The sequence below is a fragment of the Mirounga angustirostris genome, unplaced genomic scaffold (genome assembly GCF_029215605.1).
Source record: "Mirounga angustirostris isolate CCGP_5_RB_7025 unplaced genomic scaffold, mMirAng1.0.hap1 SCAF_10, whole genome shotgun sequence".
NCBI classification, from domain to species: domain Eukaryota; kingdom Metazoa; phylum Chordata; class Mammalia; order Carnivora; family Phocidae; genus Mirounga; species Mirounga angustirostris.
In genome coordinates this window covers 52,004,639-52,030,356 of record NW_026991718.1, presented here as the reverse complement: position 1 = coordinate 52,030,356, position 25,718 = coordinate 52,004,639, and the positions used below count along the sequence as shown (strand labels likewise).

General features: G+C 41.7%; 1 protein-coding gene across 1 annotated transcript in view; it reads left to right on the top strand.

Moving 5' to 3' along the window:
* ANXA4 (annexin A4) overlaps window positions 1-25,506 on the top strand; it is a 67,674-nt gene extending 42,168 nt beyond the window's left edge. The window contains exons 4-13 of the mRNA XM_045884855.3: window positions 2,452-2,546; window positions 5,133-5,246; window positions 6,070-6,160; window positions 7,709-7,788; window positions 9,510-9,566; window positions 14,466-14,559; window positions 17,581-17,676; window positions 18,235-18,293; window positions 19,255-19,377; window positions 24,444-25,506. Coding sequence (XP_045740811.1) covers window positions 2,452-2,546; window positions 5,133-5,246; window positions 6,070-6,160; window positions 7,709-7,788; window positions 9,510-9,566; window positions 14,466-14,559; window positions 17,581-17,676; window positions 18,235-18,293; window positions 19,255-19,377; window positions 24,444-24,503 — 869 coding nt within the window. The 3' untranslated portion in view covers window positions 24,504-25,506. The remainder of the gene's footprint in view (window positions 1-2,451; window positions 2,547-5,132; window positions 5,247-6,069; window positions 6,161-7,708; window positions 7,789-9,509; window positions 9,567-14,465; window positions 14,560-17,580; window positions 17,677-18,234; window positions 18,294-19,254; window positions 19,378-24,443) is intronic.
* Window positions 25,507-25,718: the final 212 nt, after the last annotated feature.

Below are 25,718 nucleotides of genomic sequence, written 5' to 3'. Positions count from 1 at the left end.
GATAGGAGGGGCACAAATGAGATCCCATTAGGTTCAGAGAGGAGATCACATTTAATTTGGGGGCATCAGGCAAAACTTAGAGGATATAGAATTTGAGACGGGCTTTGCAAGATAAGTTGTTTCAACAGAGATAAGAGAGAATGTGTTTCAGGTGAATGGAATAGCATGAGCAAAGGCATGAGAGGAGTGTGAGCATTGTGCCTTTTCCAGTTTAGCTGAGGCCTAGGGGACTCACAGTAAATACATGGAGAGGTGGCTTGCAGCAGGAGGTATTTGGAAAGCAGGAGTTGGCTGGTACCAAAGGGAGATCCTGGGGTTGCTACAGAGAAGGCCACCTGTAGAATCACGGACATGGGGGGATGGCCCAAAGGCATTGGCCGGGAAACCAGTGCCACAATGATGACACTCTTATGGGGTGGCTAGAGGGACATACAAACCAGTAGACTGGGAATGAAGAAGGTCAGGAGAAAGTGTGCAGTACATTTGGATCAAGTACAATAATTCAAGAGCTAGGTCTGTGAATTTGGCTGCCTGGTATCCTTTTGTGTGGATATTTACAACAGTGGATGGGATATTGTAGAAAGTCTCAAATGCCAGACTGCAGCTCCTGTAGTAAATCTAGCAGACGGGGCGGGGAAGGGGGGATGTTGGTGGGGCATTGTGTATTCCTGAGCAGGGGAGGGGCCCTCTGAGAGTTTTTCTTTTTAGGAAAATGAATCTGGCAGGACTTTGGAAAGACCAATTAGGAGATAAGAATACCAGTTAACAGATGTTACATGTGTCTAAGCCCCTAAAATCCTGAATTGGAGTAGTAGTGGTAGGAATCAAAGAGGGGATGGAGGCAAAAACGATTTTTAGAGTTAGATATTGTATGCCTTGGCAGGAAATTTGAATGTGGAGGATGAGAGAGGGTAAAAAAAAAAATCTATTTTGAGCGTTCAAACCTGACTGAAAGAAGGATGGTGCCTTTTATAGAAACGGGTGAGCGAAAGATGGATCTTCCCCCGCTGAGAGTTCTGAAGGAGAACAGGAAGGTTGTATATAGATACCTCCTTTTTTTTTTTTTTTTAAGAGAACAGAGAGTAGGTCCCTAAGATATGTAAACAAAGTTCTATAGCTTCCGTCCCTACAGCTCACACTTTTCTGGATTTCTAATCTTGCAAAGAATAACTATGGTAAATCTAGACTTTTTCATTTCTCCCTGAAATATCCCAGTAGAATCTCTTCTGTAGTCCCTCACAATTCCCCATACAGGTTAAACAGTGAGGAAGCACAAAACTCACCAAACATACGTGAACATCCAGCTGTTACTAAGACAAGGGACCGATTTTGAAAAATCAGAATAAAGCCCCCCCCCCCAAGTCAAAGTAGCTTCAAGAAACAGGCACACAAAATTTAGGACATTTAAAATTTGTGATTCTCATGAAGTTCTGGTCGGGTATTGCACAGTGGGAATTCGTCAGCAGTTATCAAAAGGGAACTGTCTGAGGTCAGGAAGGATAGCTTGGAAATGAAAAACACATTTACGGATCTCAGAGCGCCAGTGCATGAAGTGGGCAGCCCATTAAAACCCTGCAGGCTCCACCCCCCGGGTGAAGGGGGTCAAGTACACTAGTGACGAGCGCTCAGCGAAGGACAGAAGTGGTGAATCACTATATTGTACACCTGAAACGAACACAATACTGTTTGCTAATTATGCTGAAATTAAGAAGCAAAACCCTGCAAAGTGCAAGTGAATTAAGAGTCCGAATTGTTTCAAAACTCAGAGGAAATGATAACATTAAAAATGAGAAGAGGGGCGCCTGGGTGGCTCAGTCGGTTAGGCGTCTGCTTTTGGCTTAGGTCGTGATCTCAGGTTCTTGGGATCGAGCCCTGTGTCAGGCTCTGCACTCAGCAGGGAGTCCGCTTCTCCCTCTCCCTCCTCTGCCTCTCTTGCTCTCTCTCTTTCTCTCTCAAATAGATAAATAATATCTTTTAAAAAAACGAGGAGAGAAAAAGCAAGAATATGGAAGATACAGAAGAACCAAAAGACATGAAAAGAATTGCAGAGGAGGGGTAAAACACAATCCCAGTCAGCATTTAGTGAATATTTAGTCACTGCGGGGCATTGTGCTAAGGAATTCACTTCCTTGTTTTATTGAACACTTGCAGGAGCCCTGTGAGGGAAGGTGCTATGGTTACTCACATTCGTGGGTAAGGAAGCTGATGCTCAGAGAAGTTAGGTTTTTTTTCAGTGGTAAACAGTTGATTCAAGGAGAGGCTAAAAAAAAAAAGGAGAGGTTAAGACTCAAATCTAGTGTCTGGTTCCTGAAAAAATAGACAAACCTACTGAACAAGGACCTCTTTTCTTAAAAAGATCTCTGCATGTATTGGGGGTAACGCTGGTGTCCTTGGGGGACCTGTTTTCTCCTCTCTCAAATCACCTCACTCACTGTCCCCACTGTCCACCAGGCACCGACGAAGATGCCATCATCAGCGTCCTCGCTTACCGCAACACGGCCCAGCGCCAGGAAATCAGGACGGCCTACAAGACCACCATCGGCAGGGTAGGCCACAGCCTCTCCGGCTCCAGGGGCTGACGAAGAACCTGTCAGGCAGCAGGGAGGCTGGGGTCTCTTCCCAAGCTAGATTCCTGAAGTGGCCCTGGGTTTTCAGAAGCAGATCCTTGCCCTGTTTAAAGATGTTCTTGAAAAAAACAAAACAAAACGGTTTCAGCATGTTCCTGCCACTGTCCTTAGCCAGAAGTGATTTCTGGGAGCTCTTGGTGTCTTCCCACCCAGCTCCTTGCAGGGACTCCGTCGCTCAGTGGACTCTGCCCCCACCCTTCCAGCACTGCCTTCCTGATCCTGGTCAGGCTGCCGTTAGGTCACAGTGGATGGAGCAGTGTTTATATCTAGTTTGTTTTAAACAGGCTGTCCTAGGATTTAGAGTCTATTCCGACTCTTCCACATAAACACATTTGTCGCATATATTCATTCCTTTGATGATCCTCAGTTGAGGGACACCCTCTCAAATTCTAGAATGAGGCCAGTGTGTTGGTGAAGATGTATATAATTTGTAACCTTAGCATTCAGAGGGTGTTCATTCATCCCTTCTGCTCTGAATCGTGCACCCCTCAGGGACCCTCTTTCAAACTCCATTTTCAGCAACTCACTTACCAGAGCCAGTCCAGCCAACCTTTCCTCCACACTGTCTGTGTGATTAGCAAGAATCTTTTTACGGAGGAAACATTATCAATTAGTGTTTTAGGTCTCGGAGTACAGGAACTCTGGTAAATGTTTTATCCTCGAGAAACGTTACAGCTAGTCCAACTGCAGCTGCTTCTCGAAGACTGGCACTAAAGTGCTGGCTGGGACAGAGCTGGCTTGGCGATCCCCCAGGGCATCTGCATGCCAGCTTTGGCTGGGACCCCAGTGGGGAATGAGATTCTTCATAGCTCAGACTGTCTTTTGGGCATTTGGAACTCTTCTCCATCCCAAAGATACTTAATGAGCACAGATTGGCGTCAACATGCATGTGATGTGTGAACTGGAATATTCAGCCTCCGAACGAAGCTCATCTGATAGCAGTTTGTTAAGATGCCCAGCGTTAACGGATTGAGCACTGATTTGTTCATTCATGCAGTATGTGTGGATTTGAAATACAGGGCTGTGCAGTCAGGTTTGTGAGAATCAGAGATCTGACTTGAACAGTATCTCAGCTTCTTATATTGGTTGATCTTAAGCGGGTTCTTGAACTCTCTGACCTGTTCTAGGAGGAGATGTGAATAAACTTCTTTAGAATTTGGTCCTTCGTCCAAAGAATTACATTTCTTTTTAGGAATTGAGTCTTAAGAAATAATCATGAATGATCACAAAGATACAGCTAAATGCATGTATACGTAACGGTACGAAAATAGAAACGGGACCAATGAAAGAAATTATATTGCACCTACATATAGAAATTTTAGCAGCTGTTAAAAATGTCATAGGTGATTACTGACTTGGAAATATATTCAAAGTACATTGCTAAGTGAGTGAATACATTTAAGTCAGAGTCTACAAACTTTTTGATCTCAAGATCCTTTTACTTAAGTTATTGAGGACTTTTTTCTTTTTGTGGATTATATCTATTGATATTTGCCATATTAGAAATTAAAACAGGCATTTAAAAAATATGTCTGTTAACTTATTTAAAAATAATAAACACTGGGCGCCTGGGTGGCTCAGTTGGTTAAGCGACTGCCTTCGGCTCAGGTCATGATCCTGGAGTCCCTGGATCGAGTCCCGCATCGGGCTCCCTGCTCGGCGGGGAGTCTGCTTCTCCCTCTGACCCTCCCCCCTCTCATGCTCTCTGTCTCTCATTCTCTCTCTCGCAAATAAATAAATAAAATCTTTAAAAAAAATAAAATAAAATAAAATTAAAATTAAAAAAATAAAAATAATAAACACATTACATGTTAATATAAATAACACTTTTATGAAAAATAGCTATACATTCCAAGACAAAAACATTTAGCAAGAAAATTGGCATTGTTTTACATTTTGCAAAGTTCTTTAATGCCTGGCTTAATGGAGGACAGTTGGATTCTCATATCTGCTTTTGCACTGTTTGTGGTGATGCGTGGTTTTGGTTGAAGCACAGGAAGAAAATCTGGTCTTGTACAGACACGTAGTTGGAAAGGGGGCATTTAAAAAGCCTTGTAACAGGGGCGCCTGGGTGGCTCAGTTGGTTAAGCGACTGCCTTCGGCTCAGGTCATGATCCTGGAGTCCCGGGATCAAGCCCCGCATCGGGCTCCCTGCTCGGTGGGGAGTCTGCTTCTCCCTCTGACCCTCCCCCTCTCATGCTCTCTGTCTCTCATTCTCTCTGTCTCAAATAAATAAATAAAATCTTTAAAAAAAAAAAAAAAGCCTTGTAACATAATTGTAGAAAGGTACATGTCTCCGGTAGCCTTTGCAAAACTCCACCGTACAACTGTGAGAGAATGGCAGTGAGAGGGCAAATGCTGTCTTCGTGTTATCATGAAGAGAGTCGCGACCGTGCAGGCCCCCTGAAGGGGTCTGGAGACCCCAGGCAGCCCCGGCCCACACTGCGAGAGCGGCTGGTTTAAGTTAGCGTGGCAGTTACACAGAGCCCCTTGCTTGCCTTGCAGGACCTGATGGAGGACTTGAAGTCGGAACTGAGTGGCAACTTCGAGCGGGTGATCGTGGGGATGATGACGCCCACCGTGCTGTACGACGTGCAGGAGCTGCGGAGGGCCGTGAAGGTGTGTGGCCCTGCTCTCCTGCAGCCGCTGACCAGCTTCCTCAAGAAAGGACAAAAGCCTTGTGAGAGGGGGGAGGGGGAGGCACAGGAGAGAGCGTTCCCCTCGTTGGTGACAGCGCGAGAACGTGACATTACATCACAGCAGTCGTCACGTAAGGGTTGTTCCCGACGACGTGAGGCAGTCATTTGCTCTTGCCCGTGGCTCCGGGGGGGCAGTGATGGTTGTGCCCGTGGTGCAGCTCCAGGAGCTTCCTTGCTGTGTAGCTGCTTCTGAGACATGAAGCTTTATGGCGGACCCAGTGCAGCCTCTGGGTCCGCTGTAGCCTCAGAACTGTCAGAAAGGGTTCTTGGCCTCCCTCATTGCTGGGTCCACTGTGCCCCAGTCCAGGGTCTGCCAGTTTTGAATGATCAACTACGAAATTCAAATACAATTACCCTCCCCAGCCTTGTCCGTGAGCAGCCTTGTGGAAGGTTCTGGGAGAGCAAAGAGGTTGACAGTCTTTGCCAGAAGATTCTGCCCTTCAGAGGAAAAGTACAGGGGAACTCAAGGAGAGATTAAGCGCCCCCAGAGGGCAGGCACTGTCCATAACCTGGCACAATAACCATCCAATACAAACAGCCCATAAATGTTTGTTATTACTAAAAACAATTACGATAAATACATTGGAATTTGGGCAGGACAATTAAAATTAGCAAATCCCGTTGCTAGAACCCCGTGGGTTGTCTTTATTCTCTGCAGATTCCTGGCTATATATGCCTCTGTGTCTGGGATTCAACACTGTGAACTGGCTCCTAACTCCCTCTCCTCTGGGTTTCGTGTGTAGGGAGCTGGCACGGATGAGGGCTGCCTGATTGAGATCCTGGCCTCCCGGACGCCCGAGGAGATCCGGCGCATAAACCAGACCTACCAGCTTCGTATGTAGTGTCCTCGGTGGCCCTGTTGAGGCTTCGCTGTGGTTTGAGAAGTAAACTAGCAGCGGGTCGTCACCTACAGATTAAACTCTCCTCATAGCAACACTGACCACGAAGGATCCTCAGTTTCAGGCAGATCCCCGTCTAGGGAAATGACAGTCTGTTGGCTTCTCAAGACTTCTCTGGTTAAGATGCCACTCCACTGAAGCCACCCAGTGTAGCATTTTATGACCCTGAAAGCTGGAAGGTTCTTATTATCAAGCAGAGAATCAGACGTGTTTGTTCAAAAGTGGTGGCACCAGTGAATCTTACTCTAGGGAATGGCCTGGAGGGGCTGTCTAGCCCAACTTCTTACCTCCAGACGGGACTGTATACCCTCCAGCCATCTCAGAAAGATAGATATTTACTGTCCTCTTAAAAATCTCCAGAGGATGATACTTATGAAGAGCCTTTAAAATATGTCTTTTTGCCCTAAGAGGGCAATAAAAAAATGCGCAAAGGTTTAGATCCTAAAGTGCTTATTTGGTATTGTTCATACAGCTAAAAATATCCAACAGTAGCATATTGACTAAGCAAAATATGGTGCACCCACACAGTGGAGTATTATGTAGTCACCAAAATGTATATTGAAGGATATTATTAAATTTCATTAAAGGGATTATGGTAGAGTTTTGTGGGGTTTTTTTTTTTTCCTCCTTCATTTTATCTATTTGTTTTTCCCTAAGTTTCCCATAGCAAACATGCACTACTCTGGTAGAAAGAAAACAAAACAAGAGTTTTTTGGTAAGTGTTCAGAGCAGGAGATACTAGACCTTGGGAGCTTGGTTCAAGCACTCAGATCCCCACGTCTGCTGAATATAGGTTTTCTAAACCTGAGGGGCTGTGAAGGGTTAGAGCTTCTCTGGGGGAAACTCTCAGAAGGCACATGCTGGAATTTGGGCCTGACAGCCCCCTGCAGGTCCCCGAACATGGGTTCAGAAACTGCTTTCTGTTTTCCTTTCAACTGTCACCATTCTCTATGTCACTGAGAACCACAGTGAGGACAGAGCCCTGGGCAGTAGGAACCACAGAGGGAGGATTACAGCCGCAGCCTTCTTGACCTCCCATGTTCTTTTTCTTTCTTTTAAATTTTTTTTTAAAGATTTTACTTACTTATTTATTTGACAGAGAGATAGAGAGCACAAGCAGGGGGAATGGCAGGCAGAGGCAGAGGGAGAAGCAGGCTCCCCGCAGAGCAGGGAGCCGGATGCGGGGCTCCATCCCAGGACCCCGGGATCATGACCTGAGCCGAAGGCAGAGGCTTAACCAACTGAGCCACCCAGGCACCCCTCGAACTCCCATGTTAAGGAACAGGAACATCTTGTTTCCTCTAATCCTACCTAGACCATTTCATCAGTGTTCAGTTTTTGAAAAACTGTGTGCAGGGTGAAAACCCTCATGAGGAGCTGCTTCAGTAAACTGACTAATCCTGGGGAGGGCAGACGGCTCTGGAGCAGGACCGGTGCTGGGCAGGACTCTCTCCTGATGCAGCTCATTTTGCTCTCTTGCCAGAGTATGGGCGGAGCCTTGAAGATGACATTCGCTCTGACACTTCGTTCATGTTCCAGAGGGTGCTGGTGTCTCTGTCCGCTGTGAGTCGCTCCCTCTGTGGGCTGCTTCTGACAGGGGTTGAGTTCTTTGGGGCGCTCACTCCTTATCTCTTCTCCAGACTTTCTCATCCTTTCATCCTCCCAAATGTGAATATTCCCCAGGTGTTGTTCTTGGGCCTGTCTGTTGTTTTCATCTTCTTTCTTTTAGAGACTCTGGGTAGTCACACATACCCATTTATTCAAATTTGCATATACAAGGACCTAATACATGCCAGATACCCTTGCTTTATGAGTTTATATTATCACATATATAAATATTATATTTATATATCAGGTACACAGGTTGCTGTAATAAAAGCAGGAAAAGTGCCCAAGGAGAGGAACAGAGTAAAAAGAAGGTTCCAGGAGAGAGTCTGGTTGCAGAAACAAAAGAAAAACCTTCATGACAGGTGCCGGTTCGGAGAGGACCTGGAGGTTTGCTAGGATTTCAAGAAGCAGGGGTGTAGGTGGGTGCATCACACACAGGAAGAACAGCCAGAAAGAGGCAAGGAGGTAGGAACCATGGGGTGTTTCATGTCAGTCAACAACCGACTGAGCAGTTGGCAGGCAATTCTAGGAGCAAGGTGGAAGGAAGACCTGGGATCCCTTGTTGCAAGAGTAGGGACTGAAGGTTTGGGAATGCTGGAGGGAACTGCATTTTCAGAAGAGTAATGTAATAGTGTTGTGTAAGATCAGTTGAACTGGAGGCTGGGAGGCCAGGTAGGTAGTTACTTCAATATTCCAGATGAGAAATAAAGCAGGACTGGGCTAGTGTGGGATCAGAGGCGCCAGAAAATAGATGATGCATCCATGAGATATTTCACCTGACTTCCAAATTTTATCTTATCCCGATCTCCTTCCTGAGTATAAGACTCTCATTTCTCACTGCTTTCTAAGGTGCTTCCTCAAATCAGGCCTCCTAACCTAAATCTGAACTCATTTCTCTCCGCCACCCCCACCCCCCAAACCGGCTCATCTTCCTGACTTGCCTGTTTCTGTTAATACTGTTGCTCTTCGTCCAACAAAGCAGGACCCTGGAAATCATCTCCCACCCTCTCTCTCCCCTGTCTCTGATACTTAATAACGCCAGCCTGCTTTTTTTATTTCCTACCCATTTTGTTCTTTGCCTCCCAGATTTAGCATTCTGCCAAGCCATGCCTAGACCATAGAATATTGAGACAGCATAGCAAATAAAAATAGTCTAACAAACCAGAGGAAAGTCGCCTGTTTTGTGGCTCCTTAAGCCTTCCTCCAAGGCTTCAACCCCGCCCTCCCCAGGAGCTGGTGTCCGTGAGGGATGGAGCACTTTCACATGCTCCTTAAGCCCCACCGCTGGTCCTAGACTCTTGATTTTCTTCTGTTCCCAGCCCCTGTTTGGCAGAAGTGATCAATGTAGATTTGCCAGTTAGGAAGGCCTTGGTCAGCTAGGAAGACATAGGCGTGGGGGTGGTGGCGCAGGGGAGGGGCCGTCAGCAGGCGGGGTTCACCTCCTTCGCTTCTCCTGGGATAGATACCTGCGCAGCATTCAGGAATCGCTGGCTCTCTGGTTGGTAAAGTTTTCTAGGCACAGGTTAGAGCCACAGGAATAATGGAAGCACATTCATCCCTCCCTAGGCTGGAAGTGTGACCCCTGTTGGCATTCAGTCTAATGACCATGTCCTTGGGTTCCCAGACATTCTGTCTTCATGGATACTGTCTCATTCTCTTTGCTTTGTTTTTCTCAGGGTGGCAGGGATGAAGGAAATTATCTGGATGATGCTCTCATGAGACAGGATGCTCAGGTTAGTAGAACTGCAGTTTCTTTCTTTTCTTTTGCCAGTAAGGCCTTAGTTGGTGGACTCCCTTTTATATTTATATTTCAGTGTATATTGGCCAGGCTGGGATATGTTCTATTAAAAAAAAAAAAGATTCCCACAGATGACCTTTAATAGCAGAAATTTCTTGCAGAAATATACCTGGGGCTTGGGGTGACACAGGGCATTATTATATAAGATCCTTGGGTTCTTGACATTGAGATCATGGTATGGCCACCCCAGAGAACCATGGAGTGTCTTCTGAATCACCTGGAGGTGAAGGGACCTGCCTACGCTTTGTTCACCTTGCATTGTTACTTCCCCAGAGAGAATGTTTGATAGAACCTGTGTAAAAGAGCTTGGCACAGTGTGTACCCTGTTGGGTAAAATTAATATCAAACCCCAAGAAGCAGTTGTTTCCCTGGTGCCCAGCCCACTGATGGCTGCCCTGGCACCAACCCCGATTCATTTACTGTGGCCAGATAACACTAATTACAATAGCTAATAAAAAACAGGTCCTTACCAGGTACCAAACACTGTTGTGAGCTCTTGACACGAAGTATGTCGTTGAATCCTTGCAGTAACCCCACGGACCAAGTACTGCTATCCCCATTTTATGGATGAGGGAATTGAGGCTTACAGTAGTCCAGTTCCTTGCTCAAGTTCACAGGTAATACATGGAAGAACTAGGGTTTGAACCTGGGCAATTTGGATCTAGACCCTGTACTCCTAACCGACATACAACCACAGGGAAGGATTGGTCCCATTCAGTATGTGAGGAACGAATCACTATGGATTCTACAGGAAAGAACCTATTGCTTTCACCAGAAGGGAGAGGGGTAATCATGTCATAAGAGTTCTGAGGATACAGTGGGGCCCATCCCATACTGGAGAAATAGGAAATTGCCTTTAATCCAGAAGCTTTGAGGAGGGAGGAAGTATTGAAGACATTGGAACTCCAGGATGCTTATGTGAATTTCAGCTACCTCAAGGACAGCATTTTTGGAAGCATGTTGGAAGGAGCCTCCACAGCCCAGGTGAATCTCAAATTAAATGAAGAGTTAGTGAGCAATTTATTCCGGAGACATTATACCCACCGTCGGTTTCTCATGGGTCTCCTAGGTGCCAGGCATTGCATTAACAACCTTATGCTTTTTCCTTACAACACATCTGTGGAGTAGATATTATTATTTCATATGCTTTAGAGATTAAGAAACTGATGCAAAGATTTAAATAACTTGTCCCAGATCACATAGCTGGTGGAATTGGGCTCTTAGAATCCAGGTCTAATTTTTTAAAACCATGCAATTCAATGAACAAATGTTTTAGGGGCTCTTCAAGGAGCACAGTTCCCCTTGGGAGTGATCGGGGTGAAAAGGGGCTTCCAAGTAAGTTTGGGCTGGGGAAGTTGGACAGAGGGAGTAGAGCTCAGACTAGGTTTTTCTGGATCCTTTCAAGTCTTTACCAAGAGGTGAGGAATTTAAGAACAACTGCAGCTGAGATTTCAGCTCTTAGAGGATAAAACAGGAGGAAAACCTTTTCAGCCTTTGCTCTGTGACTTGTATCAGCAACAAGGGGAGTATTTGCAAACAGTGGGTATTATATCTTGATTTTGACAGAGGAAAGTAAGTGAGTTTGAGATGAGAAGAATGATCAGGGCAGGTGGAATTAGGTAATGGTTACTTATAAAAGGTAGAAATCTTAAAATATAGAGGCTGTTATCCAGCAAGTCCAATTGTATCTGTTCTTGGGATGAAACTTGCACCAAAGGACATAACCGGGAGCACTCAGAATTCCCACTTTAGAAAGAAACTGGTGATATAGTAAAACTACATTAAAAATGCCCTTAAGAGTTTTGGCTAGATGACACATTTTGATTCCCTTCTTCTGAAAAACAAACAAACCAGCAAATATAAAAATAGGGAAAATCTGCAGCAACACTGGAAACTATGGAGGAGAGCCATTAAAATGGCAGATGGGCAGCGAACCTGGGCCAACGACTCCGGAAAGACATTTCTACCCCAGAAAAACGGCTGATCCCCCCCAGCTCCAAGCCAGAAGCAGGCATTGTGGCTTCATGCAAATAGGAAGAAATTCCTCAGGGAACTCCTGTGTCTCGGCTGCCCTCCGTGGACAAGCAACTGGTGCTCCTGCTTGAAATCCATGCAAATAAAAAGTGAGGCGCTCCAGGAAGAATCCACTCACCTTGTTCTGGAGGGAAAAACCATATCCGGATAGGCTGCTCATCATTTAAGAATGGAAGAGCATGAAAAGCCACAAATGCCTCAGCCCAAACACCATGTGGCCTGTGAATACACAGAAGCAGGAAGGGAGGCAAATGTCACCATACTGTAAGGAAGACACAGATTTCAGGTTGAGAGAAAAACAGATTTCAATGAAACAAGAGCTAAAAAAAAAAGTGAGAAAATAACAGATGAACATGAAGCCGAATGAAGAGCAAGAAGAGATAAAGGGAGCTAGAGGGGCTCATGAGAAATGATCTTCAATGGAAATCTGAATTTTACAGTTTATTACTTTACTACTTAGATGAAGCCTTTGTGCCCTTCGAGCTTTAAAATTCCACAGTTCTGTGAACTGACTCTAAAGCAGTGAGGAAATTAGACAAAGAAACGAAGAATGAGGAGATGGAAGTAAGCCCACAGAGTGACAAAATGTGTCAGATAAGGGCATTTTGAAAAATTTCACAAGCCAGCTGCTGATTATAAATAAATAGTTTAAAAACATTTGTTTTTAATAAAATACACATAACATAAAATTTGCCATCTTGACTGTTTTTAAGTATACAGTTCAGTAGTGTGAACTCTATGCACATTCTTGTACAGCCCATCTCCAGAACTTTCTCACCTCACAGAACTGAAACTCTATACCCATTAAACAACTCATCTCTCCCTCCCGCCAGCCACTGACAACCACAATTTGGCTTCCTGTTTCTAGAAGTTTGACCTCTCTAGAGGTCTCATACAAGTTAATCACACAGTATTCAGTGTTTGGGTAACTGGCTTATTTCACTTAGCATAATGTCCTCAAGGTTCATCCACGTTGCAGCCTGTGTCAGAATTCCCTTCCTTTGTAAGGCTGCATAGCATTCCATTGCATGCGTACACCCACACTTTGCTTTTCCGTTCACATGTCAATGGACAGTTTGGGTTGCTTCTACCTTTTGGCTATTGTGAATAATGCTGCTATGAACATGGTATACAAATATCTCTGTAAGATCTGCTTTCAGTTCTTTTTGCTGTATACTCAGAAGTAGTAGTATTAGATCCTGTGGTAATTCTATTTTTAATTTTTTCAGGAAAAACCATACTGTTTTCTATAGCAGTTGCATCATTCTCCATTCTCATCAACTGCACAGGGTTCCAGTTTCTCTACATCCTCGCCAACACTTGCTATTTTGTTTTTTTTTTTTTTAAAGATTTTATTTATTTATTTGGCAGAGAGAGACATGGTGAGAGAAGGAACACAAGCAGGGGGAGTGGGAGAGGGAGAGGCAGGCTTCCCGTGGAGCAGGGAGCCCGATGCGGGGCTCGATCCCAGGACCCTGGGATCATGACCTGAGCCGAAGGCAGATGCTCAACCACTGAGCCACCCAGGCACCCCTATTTTCTTTGTTTTTTTAAATAGCAGTGAGGTGATAGGAATACTAGTTTTGATTTATCAGTAATGGAGTTAAAGCGACCAGAATTTCTTATAGTCCTACCTGTTTGGAATATAAGCAATTATGAAAAAAAAAAAAAAAAGGAATGTAAGCAATTACTAATGGGTCCTGGTTCTACTGTGAGGCCTTCCATAGCCTCAAGCAAATCACAGATCATTCCAGAGCAGTGTTGTCCGATAGAACTTTCTGTGATGCTAAAAATGTTTACATTGGCGTTGTCTAGTATGGGTAGCCACTAGCTAGTTTTAATTAACTAAATTTAATTTAATTTAAAATTCAACTTCTCAGTCAGACCAGCCACATGTGGCCACTGAGCACTTGAAATATAGCTAGTATGATTGAAGAGTGAATTTTTAATTTAATTTAATTTTAGTTAAAATGTAAATAGTCAGGGCGCCTGGGTGGCTCAGTCATTAAGCATCTGCCTTTGGCTCAGGTTATGATCCCAGGGCCCTGGGATCGAGCCCCGCCTCCGGCTCCCTGCTCAGCGGGAAGCCTGCTTCTCACTCTCCCTCTGCCTACCGCTCCCCCTGCTTGTGCTCTCTTTTTCTCTGTCAAATAAGTAAATAAAATCTTTTTTAAAAAAAGTAAATAGCCACATTTGGTTGGTGGCTGCTGTACAGAACAGCTAGTCTAGGGCATGCCTTTTAGCTCTTAAGATAAAACAATGTGGGGCACCTGGCTGGCTCAGTCAGTGGAGCATGTGACTCTTGATCTCAGGGTTGTGAGTTCAAGCCCCATGTTGGGTGTAGAGACTACTTAGAAATAAAATCTTCAAAAAAAGAAAAAGAGAGAACTATGTAGTCTGTATATTGGGAGCTGCTGGTGCTTGCTCTGACTTTCCCATTAGTCTTTTTTGGGGGCCGGGGCAGGAAGGGGCAGAGGGAGGGAGAGAATCCTAAGCACGTTCCACGCCCAGCACGGAGCGAAGGCGGGGCTCAATCTTAAGACCCTGAGATCATAACCTGAGCTGAAATCAAGCATCGGATGCTTAACTGACTAAGCCAGCCAGGTGCCCCAAGGTCCCATTAGTTTTATACCTAAGGAAAAATCTTGAGTCATTGCCACTCATCACAAAGAGCATTCCCACACCCATCACCAACAAAATAAAACAAAGCCAGCTCAACTCTTTGATGTTCTGGAAATATTTGCATGTTTCCTGGCACCTTCTCTGTGATGGTTTAAACTTGTGCTTTGTTTGGCTTCAGGACCTGTATGAGGCTGGAGAGAAGAAATGGGGGACAGATGAGGTGAAATTTCTAACTGTTCTCTGTTCCCGGAACCGAAATCATCTGTTGCATGGTAAGGCGCTTGCCTCATCTTCCAAAGAAAATGAGAGACGATGAAAACTATTGTCCATTATTAATTGAGAATTTTCCCCCTTTACTTGTACAAAGAACAGATTGTACTGAATTGTCCTAGATGTTTTACCTTGGAGATGTATGAGTACAACGATGTGCATGAGGGCCAATTTCTTTTTTTCTTTTTTTAAAGATTTCATTCATTTGAGAGAGAGAGGATGAGTGAGGGGAAGGAGCAGAGGGAAAGGGACAGGGAGAAGCAGACTCTCCACTGAGCGGGGAGCCCAACATGGGGCTCGATCCCAGCACCCGGAGATCATGACCTGAGCTGAAGGCAGACGCTTAACCGACTGCGCCACCCAGGTGCCCACTGAAAGCTTAATTATGAATAATTAGCAGATATACAACATATTAATAGGAGTTTGGCATTTCTGTTTGTAGGAAACCAAACCTTCACAGTCAGTCCTTTTTCTAAAGCAGCCCCATTTCATTTTAGTTATGTAAGAAAAAATCTTCAGTACATCAGTGAGCAATAAAATAAAATTGTTGGTTGACATTTATCCCTAGTTAATATCCAAGTTGTAAAGTTAATAGAAATGATTTCTTTAGGGAGTATGTTGCATAAGATAAATAGTGGATAATTCCAAATTTTATTTCCTATGTGTAATGTTTCTAATTTGCTTCTGATAATGCTTAGTCTTTGTAATGTGCTTTTAACTTTTTTGGGGAAAAAAATTGTAGCACATTTGTCGTCAGGTTTATTTTCTTCTTGTAAACAGCAATAAGGATTTAATAAGATATTTCATCTTTTATGTAAGTTCTTTAGGTCTTTATGTTGCATCATCATTTTTTAAGCCCACCATGCCTTATAATCACACACAATTTACAAAACCTATGGGAAATTTGAGAATGAGTTCAGTAAATTGAAAACATAATTGAAAATTACAACACATTTGGAAGTTGTATTTTTTTCAGATATTCCACAGTGACTAAAAATAGGTGATTACACCTGTTAATAAATGTCATGGGCTACCATCAGATGCACCAACTTCTGACTGAGCTCCCCATTTCTTCACCTTCCCTTTCTTGCCGGATGACTAAGTACATAAATCTCCCCCTGGTGGTATTTTCCAAGAACTGCAGGTCCTCAAAAAGTGCAAGTAACAATTTTCACTTCGAGGCCCAAATCAGTTGTTGGGAAGTTATAAAATATCTGCTTGTAAACCACTGGAAGAAAATCTAAGCACTCTTGGGATAAAGAAAACTTCATAATTTTTTTACCAACCAACAATAATAGTGAGGATTCAAATAACTAAGGTTTTATTAATTATCTTCTAGGTGCAGTGCTAAGCATATTAAAGATTTTTTTTTTATTGTTATTTGACAGAAAGAGAGAGAGCACAAGCAGGGGGAGCTGTGGGCAGAGGGAGAAGCAGGCTCCCCGCTGAGCAGGGAGCCCGAATGCGGGTCTCAATCCCAGAACGCTGGGACCATGACCTGAACTGAAGGCAGATGCTTAGCGAACTGAGCCGCCTGGACGCCCCCAGTGCTAAGCATATTACAGGCATTGTTTGTTGCAACATCCCATTGGGGCAGCCATTATTTCCCCCATTTTACAGTGGAGAAAAACTAAGGCTTAGAAAATGTGTCAATTAGGGCGCCTGGGTGGCTCAGTCGGTTAAGCGTCTGCCTTCCGCTCAGGTCATGATCCCAGAATTCTGGGATCAGGTCCGCATCCGGCTCCCTGCTCAATGGAGAGTTTGCTTCTCCCTCTGTCCCTACCCCTACCCCACCCCCCGCTCATGTGCTTGCGCGCGCTCTCTCTCTCTCTCTCTCTCGTGCGCACGTGCACAAAAATAAATAAATAAAATCTTTAAAAAAAAAAAAAAGAAAATGTGTCAATTAGATCTTTTGATCCTAAGCAATAGACACAGACTCCAACTTAAGTAAGAAGAAGAAATAATACAGAATGGAACAAGAGGGAAAATGGAAAATACTGGTGGCTCACTGAATTGAAGGGAGAGCCAAACATTTCCAGGAAGTACAGAAATCAAGGCAGATCTGGGGATCTCAGTGGAAGGGAGTCACATATTTTATTTGTAAGGCAATTTCCCAAAGTCTGGTCTTCATTGAAAATGCTGATTCTTGAACCCCTACTTCAGACTGACTGACTTAAAATCCCTGAAAGTGACATCTAGGAAAGTCTCCCAGGTTTCCCAGGTGAATCCTATGTTCTCTAAGGTTAAAGATGACTCAGTGCTTTTGGCCATCTCCACGATCTGCTCAATTTAAAAATCCCCAGGAGGGTAAGACTGGTTCTGGTTCAGTGAACTGCCCACTCACTTGGTAGAGCTTATGGTGTATGTTAGGGGGCAGGGGTGTCCCTGGATTGACAGCCCTGTAAGAATCACCCTGATGGGGAGCCTGGGGCAGCACCCCAAAGAAAGCAATGTTAAGAAGATAAATATCCACTCTAAGAAGCTCCAGAAGAAGGCAGTAAGAGGAAAATTTTATCACATTAAAAAATATTTGGCAAAAAGTGAAAAAAAATTATGTTACAGTCTATTAAAAGATGCAGCCATTTGGTTATCAAATGTAACTCAGTCTTGAAGGGGTTGAATTGCTCTAGTTTTGATGAGCCAAAAGGAAGGTGAAATACAGGTGATTTCCAGGGCCAAAATTACAAAAAGACATGTTCTGCTCATTAAGGGAACAACGAGAAAAGAAAGCAAATCTCTCCAGATGTTATTTCCATTTTATGTGTGAGAGAGCGGGGTCCCAAATAAGGGAAAGGGCTTGCCTGATATCCTCCGAGAGGCACAATAGTCCTTCGTCCTCTCCAGCACCCATTCCACTTGCTACATGCCTCTTGGGTTCTCACTGACATTGCTAATTAATTTCCTCTTGATGTATGCCAAAGAATAAAGAGTGAGCTCTGGAAAGATGCTCATTCTCTCCATAAATTTTCATTTCCTCTATTCTTTTTTTATTATTTATAATTCCACTTTGTTATTGTTTGTAGTGTTTGATGAATACAAAAGGATATCACAGAAGGATATTGAGCAGAGTATTAAATCTGAAACATCTGGTAGTTTTGAAGATACTCTGCTGGCCATAGGTAAGCTGGTAGGGGGCGGGGAGCGGAGAAACAAATGTTTATAGACTGTCCTCCTTACCAGTTTGTTGTCATGGAGATATAGTTTTTTGTTTTCAGGGATTAAAAAAAATGTTTAAATCACTCATAATGAGATCCAGAATTTTAAACAAGAAGTATTATATATGATCTGATTGTTATTGTATTATGTAGCTTTATATATCTTATATCCTCTGTGCCTTTAGATCTCAGTATGCTGGAAAGATAATCCTACTATAGCTGCATCTTGCAAGTCTATGAATGGTTAGAACTAATAACAGTTTCATATGGTGTAGATAGTAATCATTTTGAAACTGTATGCTGCCTTTTGCTTTAATTATCTTTATTATTTCTCCAATTAATTACTTTATTAATTACTTCTCCATGGCCTGTGTTCATAAAACGTTGTTGGACTAAAATTTTTCCGACAAAGCAATAAAGAGATACTATTTCATACCTTGTAGAAACAGGGGGAACAACTGTCACTTTTTTCTCATAGATTTTATCTGTAATTTTTTATTTCTTTTTTTCATCTCTTAACAGTAAAGTGCATGAGGAACAAATCTGCATATTTTGCTGAAAGGCTTTATAAATCTATGAAGGTAAATGGCCTCATTTTTAGCATCTGAATGACCCCAACCTGTCTTGTGTCTGCCTTCATGTTTACTTATGTTTCCCACACAAATTAACCAAAATCAGCCTGAGATATTCAGTTCATCAAATACTTCACTGAGTGCCTGCTAATGATAATACTAGGTAATATTTATTGAGTACTTATAATAATAGTGATCACTATTCCTAGTGCCATATACATATGGATTAATTTTATCCCTACAACAGCTGTATGGGGCAGGTACTGTTGCTAACCCCCATTTTACAGATGAGAAAAATGAGGCATAGGGAGGTAGGCAGTTTGTCCAAGGTCCTCAGTGAGGATATAATGGAGCAGGGATGCAAACACTGGCAGTCTGGCTTCAGAGCCCAAGCTCCTAACCATGCATTAGTCTTTGTGCAGACACCCTTGCTGGGAACCATGGGAGGTGCAGGAGAGATCAAAAGGTAGGAAGGGGAAGGCAGGTATGGGCAGAACACCAACAAGAACAAAATAGAATGTAAGACAGTAGTTGAGGACCCAAATATATAGGAACACAGAAAAAAGAGTATTTATTTTTCAATATTTGTTGAGGGGGTGAGGATCAGAAAAGACTATATAAAGAAGTTGGTATCTGTGAGCAGGACCTTCAAGGAAGCTTTATATGGGGGGATTTCATATGGTAAGAAGGATGGTAAGGCTGGGGAGGGAAGGAGGACATTCAGGGGGAGGAATCTACAGGCGAGGCAGCAGGCTGAGAATTCAGAGTATGTCTCCAGTGGCAGGGAGTGGTCTTCTCTGGTCAGAACACAGAACGTTGGAAAGCCTTGAACACTGTGGTGAGTATTCCACAGTCTTTCTAAGGTTGTGGTGCAAAGGACATCATCAGGAGAGCCATGCAGAGATTTGCCTTGATAAGCTAAAGAAGAACACCATCTGAAAACCAGCATGGATCTTGTCTTCTTCCTTAGGGCTTGGGCACCGATGATGAAACCCTCATTAGAATTATGGTTTCTCGAGCAGAGATTGATATGATGGACATCCGGGAAAACTTCAAGAGGCTCTATGGAAAGTCTCTGTACTCCTTCATCAAGGTAGGTCACGAGAGCCCAGCCTTGGCCCAGGGGAAAGCTCGGAGGAAAGAATGGGGTTCTAACCTGGGCATTCAGACACTTCTTAGCTGCTCTCTGGCAGATAGCATCCCCTTTAAAGATGGTACTCTAGGGCGCCTGGGTGGCTCAGTTGGTTAAGCGACTGCCTTCGGCTCAGGTCATGATCCTGGAGTCCCTGGATAGAGTCCCGCATCGGGCTCCCTGCTTGGTGGGGAGTCTGCTTCTCCCTCTGACCCTCCCCCCCTCATGTGCTCTCTCTCTCATTCTCTCTCTCTCAAATAAATAGATAAAATCTTTTAAATAAATAAATAAATAAATAAAGATGGTACTCTAATTCAGGTATTTCCAGTTTCTCTCCTTTCACACAGATGTTTAAATCTCTGCCAGGTTAAAAGCTGGAAATGTTTGCCTTCTAAATATAGTAGTTATTTCATGTTAACCCCAGACAGAGAAAGAGTATATATTAATGAATAGTTTTAACAATGCAGTTTCTTTGTCTACCTGCTTACGGTGGAAGGTATACAACTAAATCGGTCATCCAGAACCCTATCCCAGGCCAGCTGAGGTTCGCTGAAAACACGGAAAAGCATGTTAGTTACCCTGGATTGCTGCCTTTCTGTACCTGGCAGCAGACTTCCAGGAGTCCTAACCTGGCACAGGGGTGACGAGAAATGACTCATCCCTCAAAACCCCTCATTACTGGGATTTTGCTTCCTGAGGAAGCCAGAAGGGTCTCATGAATATGAAGCCAAGACCCACTTCCCTAGAAGCTGGTGTTGCCTGCACAGTAAACTTCAAATCAGGATTTGATCTGTGAATTAAATATTCTGAATCCTACACATAGCTTGCAGAGTATAATTATGAGGTGATTTGAGCTGCTGAGTTTGTTACTATGTATACAAAGCATTTAGGGACTTGTTTCTATTTTTTGACTTTCTATGAGGTAACTTTATTTTGCAGAGCTGAAATATAGCTAGCTGTAAGTAAAATACTTTTTAGATTCAAGGATGACTATAAGGGAAGTTATGGGAAAATATATTTATACTATATAATATAGAGTTAATATCCCTATATGAAGAGCTTCTACCAATCACTAAGAAAAAGGAAAAAATCCAAAAAGAAAACATGCACTTACTTCACAAAGGACAATAAATATATAGAATGATTAATAACCAATAATATACAATGAATTGTAAGTAAAAACAAATCACCGTCTTTCACCTTATACCTTAACAAAGTTTAAAGAGGTCATAACCAGCATTGAGAAGGGCTTGGGGAAAATTCACCATCTCTTATGGCAGGACTGTAAACTGGTCTAACCTTTCTGGGAGGCAGCTTGGCAATAAATGTTTGTTATTTTTTTTTTAATATTTATTTATTTGAGAGAGAGAGAGAGAAGCGGACTCCCTGCTGAGCTCAGACCCTGATGCAAGGTTCAATCACAGGACCCCGAGATCATGACCTGAGCTGAAATCAGAGTCAGACCCTTAACTGACTGAGCCTTCCAGGCACCCCAGCAATAAATGTTTAAAAAATAAAATATACCTCTTACTTAGCTATTATAGGTTTAGGAATTTCTTTAGAGAAAATAATAAAATAAAAATGCATTAATCCACAGAATGGGAGAAAATATTTGCAAGTCATATTTAGTAAGGGTTTACTATCCAGAATATATAAAATGTTTTCTACAACTCAACAAAAAGACAAACAACCCAATTTAAAAATGACAAAGGATTTGAGTAGACATTTCTCCAAGGAAGGTGAACAAATGGCCAATAAGCACACAAAAAGATGCTTAACATCATTAATCATTAGGGAAATGCAGATCAAAACCACAATGAAATACCACTTCATACCTACTAGGATGACTATAATCTTAAAAAACAAAAATAGAAAATAACAAATGTTGGGGAGGATATGGAGAAATTGGAACCTTTGTACATTGCTGGTGTGGACGTAAAATGGTGCAGACACTGTGAAAAACAGTCTGGCACTTCCTCAAAGAGTTAAATATTTTAAAAAATAGTTAAACATAGAATTACCAAATGACCCAGCAATTCCACTCACTGCTATATACTCAAAAGAAATGAAAACAGGGACTCTAACAGATACTTGTACACTAATGTAAACATTATTCATAATAGCAAAAGGTGGCAACAACCTAAATATCCAGCAACAGATGAATGGATAAACAAAATGAGGTATATACATACATAAAAAGGAATGAAGTTTCTGGTATATGGATGTACCTTTGGAACATGCTGAGTGGAATAAACCAGACACAAAAGGACAAATACTGTATGATTCTGTGTACTTACACAAAATATTTAGAATAAGTAAATTCACAGAGACAGAAAGTAGATTAGAGGCTACCAGGAGCTGGGGGAGAAAGGAAATGGAAGGTTATTGGTTAGTGGGTTACAGAGTAGGGGAGATGAAAAGGTTTTGGAAATAGTGATGATGGTTACACAACAATGTGAATTATACACTTTAAATGGTTAAAATGGCAAATTTTGTTATATATATTTTACCATATTTATGAAAGAATTTGAATAAAATCATCTCACAAAATGTGAAAAAAGTCAACTAAATATTGTATTTTATCTTATTTTTTTAAAGGTCATTTACCTTTTTCTTTTTTCTTTTTTTTTTAAGATTTTATTTATTTATTTGACAGAAAGACACACAGTGAGAGAGGGAACACAAGCAGGGGGAGTGGGAGAGGGAGAAGCAGGCTTCCTGTGGAGCAGAGAGCCCAATGCGGGGCTTGATCCCAGGACCCTGGGATCATGACCTGAGCCGAAGGCAGACGCTTAACGAATGAGCCACCCAGGGGCCCCTATACTTTATCTTAGTATTATTTATATTTACATTACTTTATGTTATTTATATTTTATAAATTATATGGTATATACTTATGGTACATAATTCATTATATATTATTATTTTTGTTAACCAATAGAGGATGACTCAAATAAATTATGGAAAATTTATACAATATAATACTATACAGGCACTAAAATGATGGGGTACAAAAATATTGATCGGCCCAGGCAACATCACTATAAATATATTTATATTATATGTTTATATATATATAAATATGTGAATATATATGTGTACACACACAACACTAGAAAAGATTAAAAATAAAGAATATATTGCCCACTTAATAACAGTTGTCAGAAGGATGAGAACAGATATATAAAATATGTCAATAATGGAAAAAATGACAGGGATACCTGAGTGACTCAGTCAGTTAAGCATCTGCCTTCGGCTCAGGTCATGAACCCAGGGTCCTGGGATCAAGACCCACGTTGGGCTCCCTGCTCGGCAGGAAGCCTGCTTCTCTCCCTGCTTGTGTGTGCTCTCTCTCTCTGACAAATAAATAAATGGAATCCTTTAAAAAATAGAAAAAATGACAGAAGTAAGACAAAATGTAAGTTATAAATAAGCCCTCAGGTTATATAAAAATGTAAAATCCAAGTCTGTGCTGTTTATAAGGAACAACTAAACCACAGTGACATGTAAGTAGCTTAAAATAAAGGCAGTTTACATTTGACAATATAAAAAAGAAAGCAGGGATTATACTATCAGGAAAAAGAAGAATTTAAGGAGAAAAAGCATTAAATAGGAAAAAACGGATGACTTTATATTAAGAAAGGCAACTATTCACAACCAAGATTAAGTTGCGTGAAACTTTGGGTGCGAGTATTGCATTCAGATCTATAAACAAGAAATTTGAAACTCCAAAAGAAGACATCGATGGCAATAGTATGCCAGATAGAGTTTAACAAACACATCCTTATTCTCTGGCAGATTGATGAGGCAAAGCATAAAGAAGGATATATTAAGATTTATCTTAATAGATTTATATATTAAACTTTGAATCCTATAGACAGAGATTCCCTCTTTATTTATTTATTTTTAAGATTTTATTTATTTATTTGAGAGAGAGAACACAAGCAGGGGGAGGAGCAGAGGGAGAGGGAGAAGCAGGCTGCCCGCTGAGCAGGGAGCCCCATGTGGGGCTCATTCCCAGAACCCTGGGATCACGACCAGAGCTGAAGGCAGACGCTTAACCGACTGAGCTACCCAGGCGCCCCATCTTTTTTTTTTTTTTTTTAAGATATATTTAGTTATTTTAGAGAGAGTGCGGGAGGGAGGGGCAGAGGGAGAGGGAGAGACAGAGAATCTCAAGCTGACTCTCACTGCACACGGAGCCCAATGCTGGGCTCAGTCTCACAACCGTGAGATCATGACTTGAGTGGAAATCAAGAGTCGGACACTTACCTACCCCAGCCACCCAGGCGCCCCGAGATTCCCTCTTTTCTAGTGCCCGTGAAACACAAGCAAAAACTGATCTGTTAATTAGACCATAAAAAATTATATGTAGAAATTATAGCACCTTTCTGGAAGGCTATTTTGCAACACATATTGAAAGGCTTAAGAAAATACATGATGATTAATCTGGTAATTCCCATTTTATGAAAATTTATCCTGACTAAATCATGAAGAAATGCACAAAAATTTAACTATAATTCTTATTGCAACCGTGTTTATAATAGATATTTGGAAACAACAAATATCTAACAATGGGGGAGGGTGATCAAATAAATTTTACCTGTATACGATTGAATTCCTTTTAACCATTAAAGAATGATGTTGTAGAAGAATATTTAATAAATTAAAACAGGGAAATAGTCTACATTATGTAAAAAAAGCAGAATACAGAACACTATAGGCCCATCACACAGGAACCTACACACATAGAAAAAAGTCTGGGAGGATATGCACACACCAAAATGTTAAGAATAGTCATCTCTGGATTGGTGGAATTAGGATTTTTATGTTTTTCTTTTAGGTCTTTATTCTCTACATTGAACATGTATTATTTTGCAATAAAAAAATAACATGTTATTTTTAAAAAACACCTCTCTGAGAAAAAGCCAGACAAGATTGAAAAAGTTAACACAGATGACTCTGAACTGTGTATTCCATGTCGAAACCCATTTATCTGACTGTACATTTGCTTCGCTTGCCCCCAGGGAGACACATCTGGAGACTACAGGAAGGTACTGCTTATTCTGTGTGGAGGAGATGATTAAAATAAAATCCAAGAAGAATAGGAGGATTCCCAGTACTTTGAATTTTTTTTTAAGTTCATTTTTCTACACTACTATTAGCATTATCTCATTGCTCATTTCCAACTAAAACGCCTACAGATGCTTCCTAGGATATGGACTGGCTGTATTATTATTCATCTATAATTACTCATTATGATGGCTTTAAAGCTGTACTTGCATTTCAAAGCTTATAAAACAGGAGATTTAAAGTTAGAAATAAAAATGTATTCCATGTTTTTAACAGATTTCTTCCTCATCTGTGTTTCACAGAAATTGGAATGTATTAAATTTATTTCATGGTTTTGGTGAAAAACCATTAAAGTGGAAGACTGAAAGACTGTCCTAAAATCACTCTGCTTCCCTAATTCCATTCTCAAAGTGGCTAGTAATTTCTTCATTTGAAATTGTGAGCATTTAGTTCATAAGAATATCCAATTTGCTATTTTACATGGTCATACTTTGAAGACATCCAATAATCTCCTTTATTTAGATTTTGTCTATACTGTTAGTTGATCTCTACAAAAGTTTGCATGGGAGACTTCCTTCCTCACATCTTATATTAAGATTATTTACTCTTTCCAGGTTGAAGTATACCAAAATCAGCAACTTGTCTGAACAAATTAAATTCTTAGTGTGCTTATACAGATCACATATGTGCGGTTAACAAACATAAATGCTGAACATTCCACAATATTATGGTTAATATCTTAATCTAGCTGGAAGATGAATGGAAAAAAAATTAAGTGTCCAACCAGGTATTATTTTGGTGATGGTGTAATGTTCTGAATTTACTTAAAGGAATTTTTTTGTGCTAAAAATAATTTTTAAAATGTTTTTCAATTTTGTTGATTTGTAGCAATTTACATTTGCATTGTGCCTTTCAACTCTGAAATTATTCTGTAGTTGTACTTGATTTTATTCAAAAGTTCAGTTTGTATACAACATGGAAAAATAATTTTAATAAAACATGGTATCTTTAAAATGACATATGTTCTTTCTCTAATTGAATTTTCCACTATCTTTAAAAAATTTCTGTCACTTAATTTCTATTAGAAACTACAATGTTAAGCAGCACCTGGGTGGCTCAGTCGGTTAAGCGTCTGCCTTTGGATCAGGTCATGATCCCAGGGTCCTGGGATCGAGACCCACATGGGGCTCCCTGCTTGGCGGGGACCTGCTTCTCCCTCTCCCTCTACC